Here is a 13,693-nt window from a genome sequence, read left to right as displayed (position 1 = left end):
AGTATCTTCCAACCTAAACAATGTTGTAGATCTTCTTAAAGACAGTTCACTTCGCTGAAGGAAATTATCCAGCCAGTGTTGTGATGCTTTGAAGTCTTTGGGGGCTATGTCAAACTATGGTGCCATTGCAAGGACAAATTCTTGAATCTGAGCCCTCTTCACAACCAAAGCCTTTGCTCTCCTGTCAACAACCCATTCACAGATCAGGTCTTCCAGCTCAGAAAATAATGGTTGCCGACCTGATCCACACTTGCGCTTTTTAGCATTTCCCTTGTCCACTTGTTCAATGAGGTTACCATACTCTGCTCGCCATTTTCGGACCAATCGGATACTCAACATCTTCTCTTTGCAGAAAGCAGTAAGATTTGGGCCCCAAGAGTCTTCCACGATTCTTTTCTTGTACTCCACGTAGTAGCTTTTTCTTTTTGTGCTCATTTCTAGGGGTAAATAAAAAGGAATTGGCCTGACCAGTTTGGCTCAGTGGATAGAGCATTAGCCTGCAGATTGAAAGGTCCCAGGTTCTATTCCAGTCAAGGCATGTACCTTGGTTGCGGGCACATCCCCAGTAGGAGGTGTGCAGGAGGCAGCTGATCGATGTTTCTCTCTCATCGATGTTTCTAACTCTCTATCCCTCTCTCTTCCTATCTGTAAAAAATCAATAAAATATATTTTTTAAAAAAAAGAAATTCTAAAAAAAAAAAAAAGGAATTGAGGTATCAAGGTGGGGGGAGGGGGATCACTCAAAATGACACAGGGGGGATCAGAGGGGGGAATCAAAATGGCACAGGAGAATCAGAGGGGGGATTACCATTTTAGTAACCCCTTTTGATCCTCCTGTGTCATTTTGATTGTCCCCTCTGATCCTCCTGTGTCATTTTGATTGCCCCCTCTGATCCTCCTGTGTCATTTTAAGTGATCCCCCTCCCCCCACCCCTGTGCCACTGAACACCTTCACCAGACATCCCCCCTACCCCTTTATCAGACATTTACCCCCTGGGGCCTGCCTGAGGACTGTCACTGGGCTTGCTGGGGCCTGGATCTGGGCTGGAGCAGGGTCTGCCACTGACTGAGAACCTTCAGTCATCATGAAGGCGGCCGTGAGCATCAGGTAGTGTCACCAGAGACAGACCAGCACTCACCACCTTCGCCGCATCCCGTCTGCTCTAATCCTCCTGTTCTTCTACACGCATCTGCGAAAGTCTCCTCCTCTCTCCCGCCCCGCGCTCACCACTCACTCTGACCTCCGCTCCGCCTCCACACAGCAGTGACGTCAGGACTCCGCGTAACGTCACTGATTGCTAGACGCCAGTCAGGGCGGCCCTAGCGACCAGTTTACGGTAAATTAATTTTCATTCTGAGACAGAGCCTGGGGGCCTTATTTTCGGGGGATGCCTTATATTTCACTCAGAAGGAAACCTGTGAGTAGGTCTTATTTTCGGAGGATGTTTTATTTTCGGGGAAACACGGTAGATACAGTGAACAGATTGCTTGGAGTGGGTGGGTGAGTGAAATGGGTGAAGCTGGTCAAATGGTACAAACTTCCAGTTACAGCATAAGATAAATAATTCCTGGGAATGTAATGTACAGCACGGTGATTATATTTTATTTTTTAAAATATTTTTATTGATTTCAGAGAGGGAGAGGGAAAAATAGAAACATTGATGGTGAGAGAATCATTAATCATCTATCTCCTACACGACCCCTACTGGGCATTGGGCCCACAACTTGGGCATGTGCCCCAACGGGGAATCAAACTGTGACCTCCTGGTTCATAAGTTGATGCCCAACTACTGAGCCACGCCAGCAGGGCAATGGTGACTACATTTTAAAAAGAAAAGAAAAGAACAGACCCCACCCACAATATTTAAATATAGCAGAAAGCTTTTATTTCCTATAGGTTTTTAATATTTTTTATTGTACAAGAATACCAGTTCATTATAGAAAAATTTAAACATACTGTATTTATCAAAATAATTAAGCAAAAACTACCCCCAATACTGAAACCTCCTTTAAACATATTAGTGTTTAGATGCCTTGTAGCTCATCTAGTGCCTGGGAGCCAATGAGATTGTGGATCACTGCTCAACATGCTTCCAGCAGCCAGATCCTGGGTCCAGTCCACTGTGGAACAAGCCTTTTATAAATTCAGTGACACCCCCACTAGGAAGGAAGCCCATCTGGGCTCAGGCTCGGGAGGCCTCTAGAGGTGCGTCCACATTCCAGCTCGTGGTCTCACATCCACCTGGCAGGGACACTCAGGGGCAAGTCCTGATACCCCAGCTCCCTGCTGCCCACTAGCCAGCATATGAGATCAGGTTATGCATGAGCTTGAGCATGGGCCTCCTGCCCCAGCCCGTTCCTCCCAAACCCTGGGCCTCCACACATCCAGATGCCAAGCACCCATCTGTCTCTGCCACCCTGGTGCCCCTCCTCTGAGACTGGCAATGGGATCAGCGGGATCGGGCTCACAGCACCTCCCTCCCTCTGGCACTGCCCTGTGGCTTGGTTCCTAAGAGCTTCTGCTGCTCTGGGCCCTAGATCCACACCCAGAGCCCTGTTCTGGGTCCAGCCCAAGACCCACCTTTCAGATGGGAAACAGCAGAGAAAGGAGACTCCTGTTAATACAGGGATCTCTCCTGCTCTCCTGCACTGCTTTGCTGACAACTGTCTTACTGGTGGGAGGTGTGGTCTCTCCACTCAGCCTCTCATACAGATGCCCAGGGTAAGGCACAGCCCCTCAGAAGGAATGCGAGATTCACAGTCATCAGTACTGACTGTAGACCCTGGTTGTACCCCTTTGCTAGCTTCCAGAAGTTTGTTCAGGCTAGCCCAGGACCTCAGATCCCTCCTGGGTTTATTCACTGCTGGGGATTAAATAAAATCATCTAGTAAAACCACTAATGCTAAGCAGGTGCTCAGGAAACATTTGTGAATGGGTGAGACAACTTTCTCCCAGCATTACTCTGGGAGGACTGTGTTTTGTAGAAACACGGCACAACATATGGTTGTGTGTTCTGCTGCAATCTCATCAAAGATGTGAAAGCTTATTCAGGTGACTGTGCCTTTTAATAAAATCATGCATCAAGTGATAACTCTTCAAAGGCTCTGTAACAGCCAGCTAAAGTAAAACAGCTCAATGAGATCCAAATTGCCTCTTGGAGCAGAATGTGTGTTGTTTATTCTACACACATGATGTTTTCTTTTTTCACAGAGAAGTTCTTACCTGTATACAGGTCTGTAACAGAACTGCTGGCTTTCATTTTCATAGCTTACCACTGATGTGCCTGAAGCTTCCCATCCAGGGAAAGGGCAGACAGATGCCTGAGACCTGCTGACTGAGGGACCTGCATGCTGAGGAACTATTGCACTACACATGGCAAATACACTTAATGCTGAGTAGAGGCGGGTGACAAAACCAGCCACCCCCCTCACAACCCTTTCCTCTTCCCATCCCACACACAGTATCAGTGTTTCCTCAGTCCCAGTCACTCCCAAGGCGAAGTGGCTGAGAAAGGGCATCAGCGACAGAACGCAAATACGCATCACAGCAGTTCAGGTCTAGGGAGACCAGGCTCCTGCTGGTTGTAAGTAGGTCAGTGTGGACGTCCCGGTGGATGTCCCCAAAACACAGCATAGTGCTCCCACTGAACCTCACAGGTCAATTGGTTTCTGTATCACTGAGCATAGGGATCACATTTCCAGCAAATAGCACAAGTGGCTGCAGAAACCTTAGCCGCCTCTTTCCTAATACCTGCAGTAAAATAGAACGTCTCCTGTATACTCATGAAATTGTCTTAAATTACATCATTGTGAAGAGGCCTGTCTACCTCTGGCCCCTGGTAGCAATTTAGCTATTTCAGGGAAAGGCATGGCTGTGTATTTTAACAGGTATGTGACCACAGATCACGAATGCAAACTACAATAAGAGCAGAAACGCGTGGGAAATGGAACTGGTTTCTCAGGGGCTCCAATTAACTGCTCTCCTAGCTCCTGTGCTGGTTCTGGGGGGCTCACAAGTTTTGGAATCGAACTCTCCCTGGTGAGGGCCTGAGACCTGCTCCCCACAGTTCCTCAGTCTCTTTTTCACCTGATTATCACACCAATCGTGCCAGTGTGTACAGAAGAGAGAGGAGCGCCGCCGATCCCATGTGCCTGGAGGAAAGCAGCTCGGCCAGCGTGAGCGCAGCACTTGGCCCAAAGTGAAAATGGGAGGACACTTCTCAGAGCCAGTACTGAGCCTGCCAGTGTGACCACAGACCCTCCCGAATGGCAATTTCAGGTCCTAGAAAACATTGACATGTGGAACACAAATATACAAGGAGTTCTGAACATGGAACTTCAAAACTAGGCCCTTTATTTTTGAGTTCAGGCACATTGTGAAGTGTCAGAGGAGATAGGAGACAGGAGAAGGGCTATAGGCAGGGTCAACCATTTTCCTAAGGGGAGGAGAATCGGCCACAGAACAGAATACCATTGGTTTTGCTGTGCTGAATAAAGAAAAGAAAGGGGTGGTCAGCACAGAACCTGGGCGTGATTCTCACACATCGAAGGAGCATGATGCCGGCGGTGGCAGCTGCAGCCTCCGTGCCTTCCTCGTTGACCTCCACAAAGGACTTGTGAATGACCTTGGACAGAAACAGGTCTCTCCCAGACGACATTCCAGAGAAGTCCGCTCTGTCTGGCTCAAAGGCATAGGTCATGCCCATAGAGCAAAGGACATTCTTCATGTCATAATTCTCCTCCAGTTTGAATCTAGGGAGGAACACTTCCACCTCTTCTTCATCCATCATATCTGGCCTGGTCCATTCTATGAATTTCTCATAGGTGAGCTGCTTTTCCACCTAGAAGAGGAGGGTTGAAGAGTTTATGATCTAGAACAGTGCTGCCCAGTGGAACCTGGGCTGTGCTGCGAATGCTCTATGCTGCACAGTAGGAGATGGCAGTGATGGGAAGTTATGTAGCATTAGAAACATTCCCTGGGCAACGCTCAGAACTGCTGCACAGAGAAGCAAATGTGATCCCCTTGCCTCCCAGCACAATCAGGGCTCAGCACTCTTACCGTTTCCAGGTCGACATTTTCATCAGGAAGCATGATGATCATGTTCAGCTCTTTGCCGACGTAGGGCAGCACCAGAATTTTGGTGAATATTTCTCCAATGTAGGTCATATTAAAGGTAGATTTTTTAAACATCATTTGCACAGGTTTCTGCTCATTCTATAAAGGAAAAGGATAAACGTTAAGCTGAAATAAGAACCAGTTTACACATTGGACAAATCAACAGAGCTGGCCACTCTGGGCCCCTGGAGATACTTTTTTGGCCTCCAGAAGACCACATCAGCTCCCTTTTTAGCCGGCTTGATTTCACTGCTTCAACCTCCAGACATGGGAATCCAGGGCTCAAATCCTACACTGCTTTTCCCCTGTTAGTGTCATTCAGTCTTGTGACTTTAACTAGGATTCCCAAACTTATATTTCTACTGGGAGCTCTCCCCTGTACTCCAGACTAATATATTTTACTGACTGCTTGACACCTGCATTTGGACATAAAGGAACTTCCAATGTCCCATGTCACACTTGACTCCTCATATTCCTTTCCAAGTCTGTTCCCTTTATAATTTTCCCCATCTCAGCTTATATAGATGCCATTCATTCCACTGTCAAAAACTCTAGAGTACCCGTGATTCCTGTCTTTCATACCGCACATCTGACTCATTAGCTAACCATTTGACTCTACTTTTAAAATATAACGCAAATCCAACTTGTTCTTTCTACCTGCACTGCTACCAGCCTAGTGCTGCTCACTGGGATGACCTTCTAAGTGATTCCCTAAGGGCCCCTCCCCCTTGTGATTTTTTTCACCCAGTGGCTAGAGGGATCTGGCAAATCAAATCATCACTCAGACTACATCACTCTTTGACCGACCACCTTTCCGTGGCTCCCCCTCCATACCCAGGGACTGAAAACTGAAATCCTTAAAGCAACCTGCAATAGTGACAAGAGCTTGTCCCCCATGCCCTCTGCTCCCATCTCCCTGCACTCATCTGCTAGAGCCACAGGGGCCCCTTGGTGGGTCTGTGGGCAAACCAGGCCCAGTGAGCATGCCCCTAAGACCTGAGAGCACGCCCCCTGGACACAGGGACAGGTTCCAAGAGCCTCCTTTGTTATGCAAAATAGTCACCTTGCTGACTTTAAATGGTCTCTCCTGGGTTTGTTGCTTGCTAAACTGGCTCTCCCAGGTTCCTTTGAAGTAGATGGCATTCACGAGAACCAGAGGAGTACCTTGATTAACTGAATTTGGGGACAGCAACTCTGTAATTTTACCTAAAAAGAAGAATTAAAGAACCAGTTAGCTATGAGTGTCCTGAGGTTTGGTAATATTCAGATAGGGACATCTCCCTGTGTAGACAAGTACAAGATGAAGGAATTTACTGTCCCCCAAATATAACCATGGAAAGGGGTCCTGGTCCTTAAAACAACAGCAGCAAAAACAACTTTAAAAATACCATCACAAATAAAACACATAAAATGAACAAAGTCATATATGCAGGATGAATTCATCACAAGTGAGACAGGGAGGAAGGCTGGTGTGAAGAAAGGTGAGAGTTTGTAACCAGTGTAAGGAGCGGTTTAGGTGGAGAATCACAGGTGGGTGAGGGCACCACTACACATCCTGTAGGGTACTCCACAGGGCAGGCGCCACGCTGAGCAGGAAGACAGGGATCCAAGTTCTCTTCATACTACTTATAAAAAGAAAGACTATATTCATATTAACAACAACCAAAACTCAAGTGTGGATTGTTCTGGAAGAGGTGTAGCGCATACTTAGAGACATCAGAGATATGAGGATAAGAACAGGAAAACACTAGAGAAAATGGTCATACATTGATAATATTTCAGAAGTAGATTTTAAAAGTTTACTCTTATTTTGAGAAAAAAAACATTTGTTTACATTTGATGTTCTTGTGAAGAAACTGACAGTAAGATCCATTAGAATCCTATCTAATAAAAGAATAATATGCAAATTGACCATCACTCCAACACACAAGATGGCCGCTCCCATGTGGTCAAAGATGGCCACCCCCATGTGGACACAAGATGGCCACCACAAGATGGCTGGCAGGGGAGAGCAGTTGGGAGGGACCAGGCCTGCAAGGGAGGGCAGTTGGGGGCGATCAGGCCTGTAGGGGAGGGCAATTAGTGGTGACTGGGCTGGCAGAGGAGGGCAGTTGGGGGCGACTAGGCCCCAGGGGAGGACAGTTGGGGGGGGAACCCAGGCCTGCAGGGGAGGGCAGTTGGGGGGAAACAGGCCTGCAGGGGAGGGCAGTTAGGGGCAACCAGGCTGGCAAGGGAGGGCAGTTAGGGGTGACCAGGATGGCAGGGGACGGCAGTTAGAGGCAATTGGGCCGGCAGGGGAGCAGTTAGGCATCGATCAGGCTGGCAGGGGAGTGGTTAGGGGGTGATCAGGCTGCCAGGCAGAAGCAGTTAGGGGCAATCAGGCAAGCAGTTGGGAGCCAGCAGTCATGGATTGTGAGAGGGATGTCCAACTGGGATCAGGCCTAAACGGGCAGTCGGACATCCCTCGAGGGGTCCCAGATTGGAGAGGGTGCAGGCTGGGCTGAGGGACAACGCCCCCCTCATGCACGAATTTCGTGCACCAGGCTTCTAGTACTAATAAAATAGAATAACAATGCATTTTCACCTTCTGTCTTCTTGGCTACCCAGGTGTTGATATGTTTTCTAGCCTCCTCTGCAGCTTTGAAGAAGTCAAGCTCTTCCATCTCTGCTTGGTAGAATTTGAGGCAGGAATCTTTGAAAGACTGGGAGAGACAACAACACAATTGCATGGCCACAAAAACAAGCAACACCACCAACTTACTTTCTAATTGTGACAAAAAAGAACATAATTTCATGATATGTAATAAGAGGAATAAATAAATATAAGGAATAAAAATATTGAGGTGCCCTAGCCGGTTTGGCTCAGTGGATGGAGCATCAGCCTGCAGACTGAAGGATCTTAGGTTCGATTCGGTAAAGGGCACATGCCCAGGCTTAATGCCCAGGCAGGAGGCAGCTGATCAATGATTCTCTCTCATCATTGATATTTCTATCTCTCTCTCCCTCTCCCTTCCTCTCTGAAATCAATAATATATATCTTTTTTAAATTTAAAAATATTGAGGAATAAATAAATAATATGAGAAATAAGTAAATGAGAAATTAACCTGAAATCTAATTTCTCAATTTTCACCTACATTTGATATTCAGGCCATAACAGTGGTCTGAATATCAAGTAAACACCATAAATTGCTAGATCCTTAAGGGAGTAGCTGTGCACCAGTGAAATAGAAAGATACTAGATGCAGAAACGACAGTGTCACTCCAATGGCCACTGCATTTGCTAAGTGACATCCTGCCCACAGCAAGAGCCACAGTTCCCTCTACATTTCAGAACCAGGGCCTATTGTTCCATGTAATGAGGAGAAAATGTGCAATTCTATACAACCACTCCCAGCACAACTTTAGAAATGTTCCAAATCTAAGACACAGGTGACTCCTGAGCACTTGAAATATGGCTACTTCTGCTAAGGAAATGAATATTTAACTGTATTTCACTTTAATTAATTAGACTGAAATTTAAATAGCTACATTTGTCTAGTGGCTACCATTTTGGATGGATTGTTCTAGAGCATGAGCAACTCCTCCAAAAAGTTTAAACTATATTTTGTTAATATAGTTTATGAAATGATAATATTAATGAACACCTACATTATGCCAAATAAAAGTAGACAATTTGATGGAAAACAAATATACTGGAACAACTAATTCGTTAACAGTGTATTATGGAATTGTTTCCCAAACTTTTTTTTTAACAGTTTGCAGATAATACTTAATTCCACTTTTCAGTATTGTTTTTATATTACAGTATTTCACATTTCTCCTTCCACATGGCATAAGAGAAGCACTGAGGCACAACAACTTAGAACACAAGTCCCATGACTTAATAGCTGCGCACCCTTAAAAAAGCCACTTAGTCTCCCCTAAGCCTCCTTAACCTACCCTGTAAACGAGGAGACAGCAATGCCTATATCTCAGAGGGTCACCGTGAGGACCAGATGAATTATCATTAGTACTGTTTTATGTAATATCCGATTCTTAGCATGTTGTAGACACTGTATTAAATGATCTTGATATATCATTTCATTTAATATTCACATAATTCATGCTTTAACAATTTTACTGCTCTGTTGTTTTTAATTTTTCAATTACAGTTGCCATTCAATATTATATTAGTTTCAGGTGTCCAACATAATTTTAGACATTTATATAGCTTACAAAGTGATTCCCCCATAAGTCTACTACCCATCTGACATCATACATAGTTATTACAATATTACTATGTTCCCTATGCTATACTTTATATCCCTGTGACTATTTTGTAACTGCCAATTTATATTTCTTAATCCCTTCAACTATTTCACCCATCCCCCCAACCCCCATACATCTGGTGATCATCACTTTGTTCTCTGTATCTATGTGCTTATTTCTGTTTGTTTGTTCATTTACTGTTTTTTTAGATTCCACATATATGTGTAATCATATGGTATCTGTCTTTCTGTCTGACTTATTTCTTTTTTTAAAAATAAATTTTTATTGTTCAGATTATTACAGTTGTTCCTCTTTTTTCCTCCCATAGCTCCCTTCCACCCGGTTCCCACCCCACCCTCTGCCCTTACCCCCACCCCCACTGTCCTCATCCATAGGTGTACGATTTTTGTCCAGTTTCTTCCCACAACCCCGATACCCCTTTCCCCCCAAGAATTGTCAGTCCACTCCCTTTCTATGCCCCTGATTCTATTATATTCACCAGTTTATTCTGTTCATCAGATTTTTTATTCACTTGATTTTTAGATTCACTTGTTGATAGAAATGTATTTGTTGTTCATAATTTTTATCTTTACCTTTTTCTTCTTCTTCCTCTTCTTACAGAATACCTTTCAGCATTTCATATAATACTGGTTTGGCAGTGATGAACTCCTTTAGCTTTTTCTTATCTGTGAAGCTCTTTATCTGATCTTCAATTCTGAATGATAGCTTTGCTGGCTAGAGTAATCTTGGTTGTAGGTTCTTGCTATTCATCACTTTGAATATTTCTTGCCACTCCCTTCTGGCCTGCATAGTTTCTGTTGAGAAATCAGCTGACAGTCATATGGGTACTTCCTTGTAGGTAACTAACTGTTTTTCTCTTGCTGCTTTTAATATTCTCTGTCTTTTGCTCTTGGCATTTTAATTATGATGTGTCTTGGTGTGGTCCTCTTTTGATTCCTTTTGTTTAGGGTTCTCTGCACTTCCTGGACTTGTAAGTCTATTTCTTTCACCAGGTGGGGGAAGTTTTCGGTCATTATTTCTTCAAATAGGTTTTCAGTATCTTGCTCTCTCTCTTCTTCTGGCACTCCACTAATTTGGATGTTGGTACGCTTGAAGTAGTCCCAGAGGCTCCTTACACTATCTTCATACTTTTGGATTCTTTTTTTTTTTTTTTTTTTTTTTTTTGCTTTTCCGGTTGGGTGTTTTTTGCTTCTTTGTATTTCAAATCTTTGACTTGATTCTTGTGATCCTCTGGTCTGCTGTTGGATCTCTGTATATTATTTTTTATTTCAGTCAGTGTATGCTTAATTTCTAGTTGGTGCTTTTTCATATCCTTGAGGGTCTGACTAAATTTATCAGCGGTTTCTAAGAAATTCTTGAAAAACCTTATAACCGTGGTTTTGAACTCTATATCCAGTTGTTTGCTTATCTCCATTTCTGTCATTTGTGACCCATTTCTTTGTCTCCACATTTTGGCTGCTTCCCTGTGTTGATAAAGTGGCTTTGTGTGCTAGGTGTCCTATAGGGCCCAGTGGCTCAGCCTCCCCAGTTACCTGAGGTGAACACTCTTGGTGCACCCCTTTGTGGGCTGTGTTCACAGTCTTGTTGCAGTTAAGCCTTGATTGTTGTTGGTATCACTGGGAGGAATTGGCCTCCAGGCCAATTGGCTGTGAGAATCAGCTGTGTCTACGATGGGAGAACTTCTGTGCTGGAGACACCTTATGGGGCAAGACTTGCTTCAGTGGGGCTTTGGTGCTCACTGAGTCTGCCCCCTGAGTGTGTCCCTTATGGATCTGAGGAGTTGTAATCTGGATGGTCCTACTCTGACCACTGGGTACACTGGCTCTTGGATCTCTAAGGAGGTGCTAATTTAGCCTCTGCCTGAGGCCACGCAGCAGAAGCTATGGAGAGATCTGCAGATTCCTCTTCTTTGTTTGGGGTTTGGAGGTGCCCAGATGAGGCCCAGCTGTGAAGCAATGCAAGCTGCTGTGGGGCCTTGGCCCATCTTTTGGATGTCCTGGGTCTCTCTGACCCAGCTGCAGTGTTAGGTAATTTTAGATTGCAAAGGGCCAGGCCTTTCATATGCAAAAGCCTCTGCACACAGCTTGGGTGAGGCGGGGTCTCAGGGAATTAACAGGGCGGAGCAAACAGTTATGGTTGATCCTCAGCCCTGCCTTAAGAGGCCCCCGGGTCTCAATGTCCCTTGGTAATCACTGCAAGCACCTCTGAGAGAAAGCTGCCCTTGAGTTCCGCCCGATGCCAGACAGTCTAGTTTCTCCCCGTATGAGTCTGTGTCCCCAGAGTCTCGCCCGGAACTGGAGTTCAGAGCAGTCGGGAGCTTGTGTCTCCCTCCCAATTGGAAAAGACAACTGCGTACTCAGTTGCCATCCTCTTTCCAAGCTCGCGCACCTCTGTACCTCTGCACTTCTGCACCTCCTCTGAGTCTCAGTGTGTTTTTCCTCTTTCCTTCTAGTTGTAGAATTTTCACTCAGCCAGCCTTCCTGTGGTTCTGGATGATGTCCGTTTTGTCTTTTAGTTGTAGTTTTGAAGTGGTTGTGCAAGGCAGCAATTTCAGATGTTTACCTATGCTGCCATCTTGGTTTCCCCGTCTGACTTATTTCATTTAGCATTATACCCTCTAAGCTCCATTCATGTTGTCTCAAATGGCAAGGTTTCATTCTTTTTTTTTTTATGGCTGAGCAATATTACATAGTATATATGTACCACCTCTTCTTTATCCACTCATCTATAGATGGACACTTGGATTGCTTCCATATCTTGGCTATTGTAAAAAATGCTGCAATGAACATAGGGGAGCATATATCTTTTCAAATTAGTGTTCTGAATTCCTTCAGATAAATACATAGAAGTAGAATTGTTCGGTCATATGGTAGTTCTATGTTTAAATTTTTAAACAGTAACCTTCATACTGTGTCCCATAGTGACTGTATCAATTTAGAAGCCCACCAACAGTTCACAAGTGTGGAGAGCCGCTACAGCATTTGGACAGGTTCAAGCCTTGGACTGAGAGGGCACTGTCCTCTGGTGGCAAAGCCACGTGCAGGTCCCAGCTTGGAGGGCAAAACCCTCCCAGCACAATTACAGCCAAAGGCTACGGTTGTAAGCTTGACCTTATAGTCTGAACCTGTGGAGTGATGTAGGCTGCGGGAGGTGCAGCAAGTGCTGCCAAAACAAAGCTTGATAGAGTTCTCAGGTGCATGTAATTAAGTAGATTCGAAACTCAGAGAACATTGTAAACATCTTGACCACGCCCTTGTTTGCCTTGTGGGATCTGACTATAAAATAAAGACTCGGCTTGCAGGCTGTGGCACTGTCTCTCCATCCAAGAACAGTGTCCCATCTGGCCCCAACTGTATTCTCTTATCTGTCTTCTTTAATCCTTCACCACCCCTCCTCAGGTTCAACCCTGGCTATGCTGGACATGGTTCACACAAGGATTCCTTTTTCTCCACATCCTCACCAACACTTGTCTGTGGATTTATTGATGAGAGCCATTCTGACAGATGTGAGGTGATATCTTACTGTGGTTTTAATTTTCATTTCCCTGATGATTACTGATGTTGAGCATGTTTTCATATGTCTATTGGCCATCTGTATGTCCTTTTTGGAGAAATGTCTATTTAAGCCCTCTGTCCATTTTTAATTAGATTGTTTTTTGTTTTGATTTGTGTGTTTTTTTGTGGGTTTTTTTTTTTGGTATTAAGCTGTATGAGTTCCTTATACATATTGGATATTAACCACTAATCAAATGTATCACTGGTGAATATCTTCTCCCATTTAATTGTCTTTTCATTATGTTGTTTCGTTTGCTGTGCAGAAGCTTTTTAGTTTGATGTAGTCTCATTTGTTTATTTTTTTCTTTTGTTTCCCTTGTGCAAGGAGATGTATCAATATCCTATCTAATAAAAGAGTAATATGCAAATTAGCCATCACTCTGCTACACCCACAAGCCACGCCCACCAGCCAATCAAGAGCCAGTATGAAAATTAACCCAACCAAGATGGCTTCAGCCACAGAGAGCAGGAGGGAGGCTTGGGTTTCCCCGGCGATGGAGGAAGCCAAGCTTTCTGCACACCCTGGCCGGCCCAGGCCTCTGCTTAAAGCTATGAAGTTTCAATTATAGAAGATAAATAAATCCCAACAAAAATGGCGGCAGCCACGGAGCTGGAGAGAGCTGGAGACTAGGGTTGCCCCCAGCGATGGAGGAAGTCAAGCTTCTGCAGCCCAGGCCTGCTTTGGCCTCCACTTAAGGCTACAAAGTTTCAATTATAGAAGATAAATAAATCCCAACAGAAATGGCTGCCGCC

The 13,693-nt window shown here is 44.8% G+C and overlaps 1 protein-coding gene across 5 annotated transcripts in view; it reads right to left on the bottom strand.

The window, feature by feature from the left end:
* Nucleotides 1-1,866: 1,866 nt before the first annotated feature.
* Nucleotides 1,867-13,693, bottom strand: part of LOC308242900 (serpin B6-like) — a 31,366-nt gene continuing 19,539 nt past the window's right edge. For 4 of the 5 annotated variants that reach the window (XM_080657676.1, XM_080657677.1, XM_080657680.1 and 1 more), the window contains exons 4-7: nt 7,701-7,818; nt 6,180-6,322; nt 5,060-5,215; nt 4,290-4,841 (exon numbers count right to left, since the gene is read on the bottom strand). In XM_080657676.1, the coding sequence (XP_080513802.1) occupies nt 4,437-4,841; nt 5,060-5,215; nt 6,180-6,322; nt 7,701-7,818 (822 nt within the window). In that variant the 3' untranslated portion in view covers nt 4,290-4,436. Of the gene's footprint in view, nt 4,842-5,059; nt 5,216-6,179; nt 6,323-7,700; nt 7,819-13,693 lie in introns of all 5 variants that reach the window. The other variant, XM_080657678.1, reaches the window with a different exon arrangement.

Source organism: Plecotus auritus, assembly GCF_963455305.1.
Source record: "Plecotus auritus genome assembly, chromosome: 2".
Classification (NCBI taxonomy): Eukaryota; Metazoa; Chordata; class Mammalia; order Chiroptera; family Vespertilionidae; genus Plecotus; species Plecotus auritus.
This window is presented reverse-complemented; position numbering and strand designations above follow the sequence as displayed.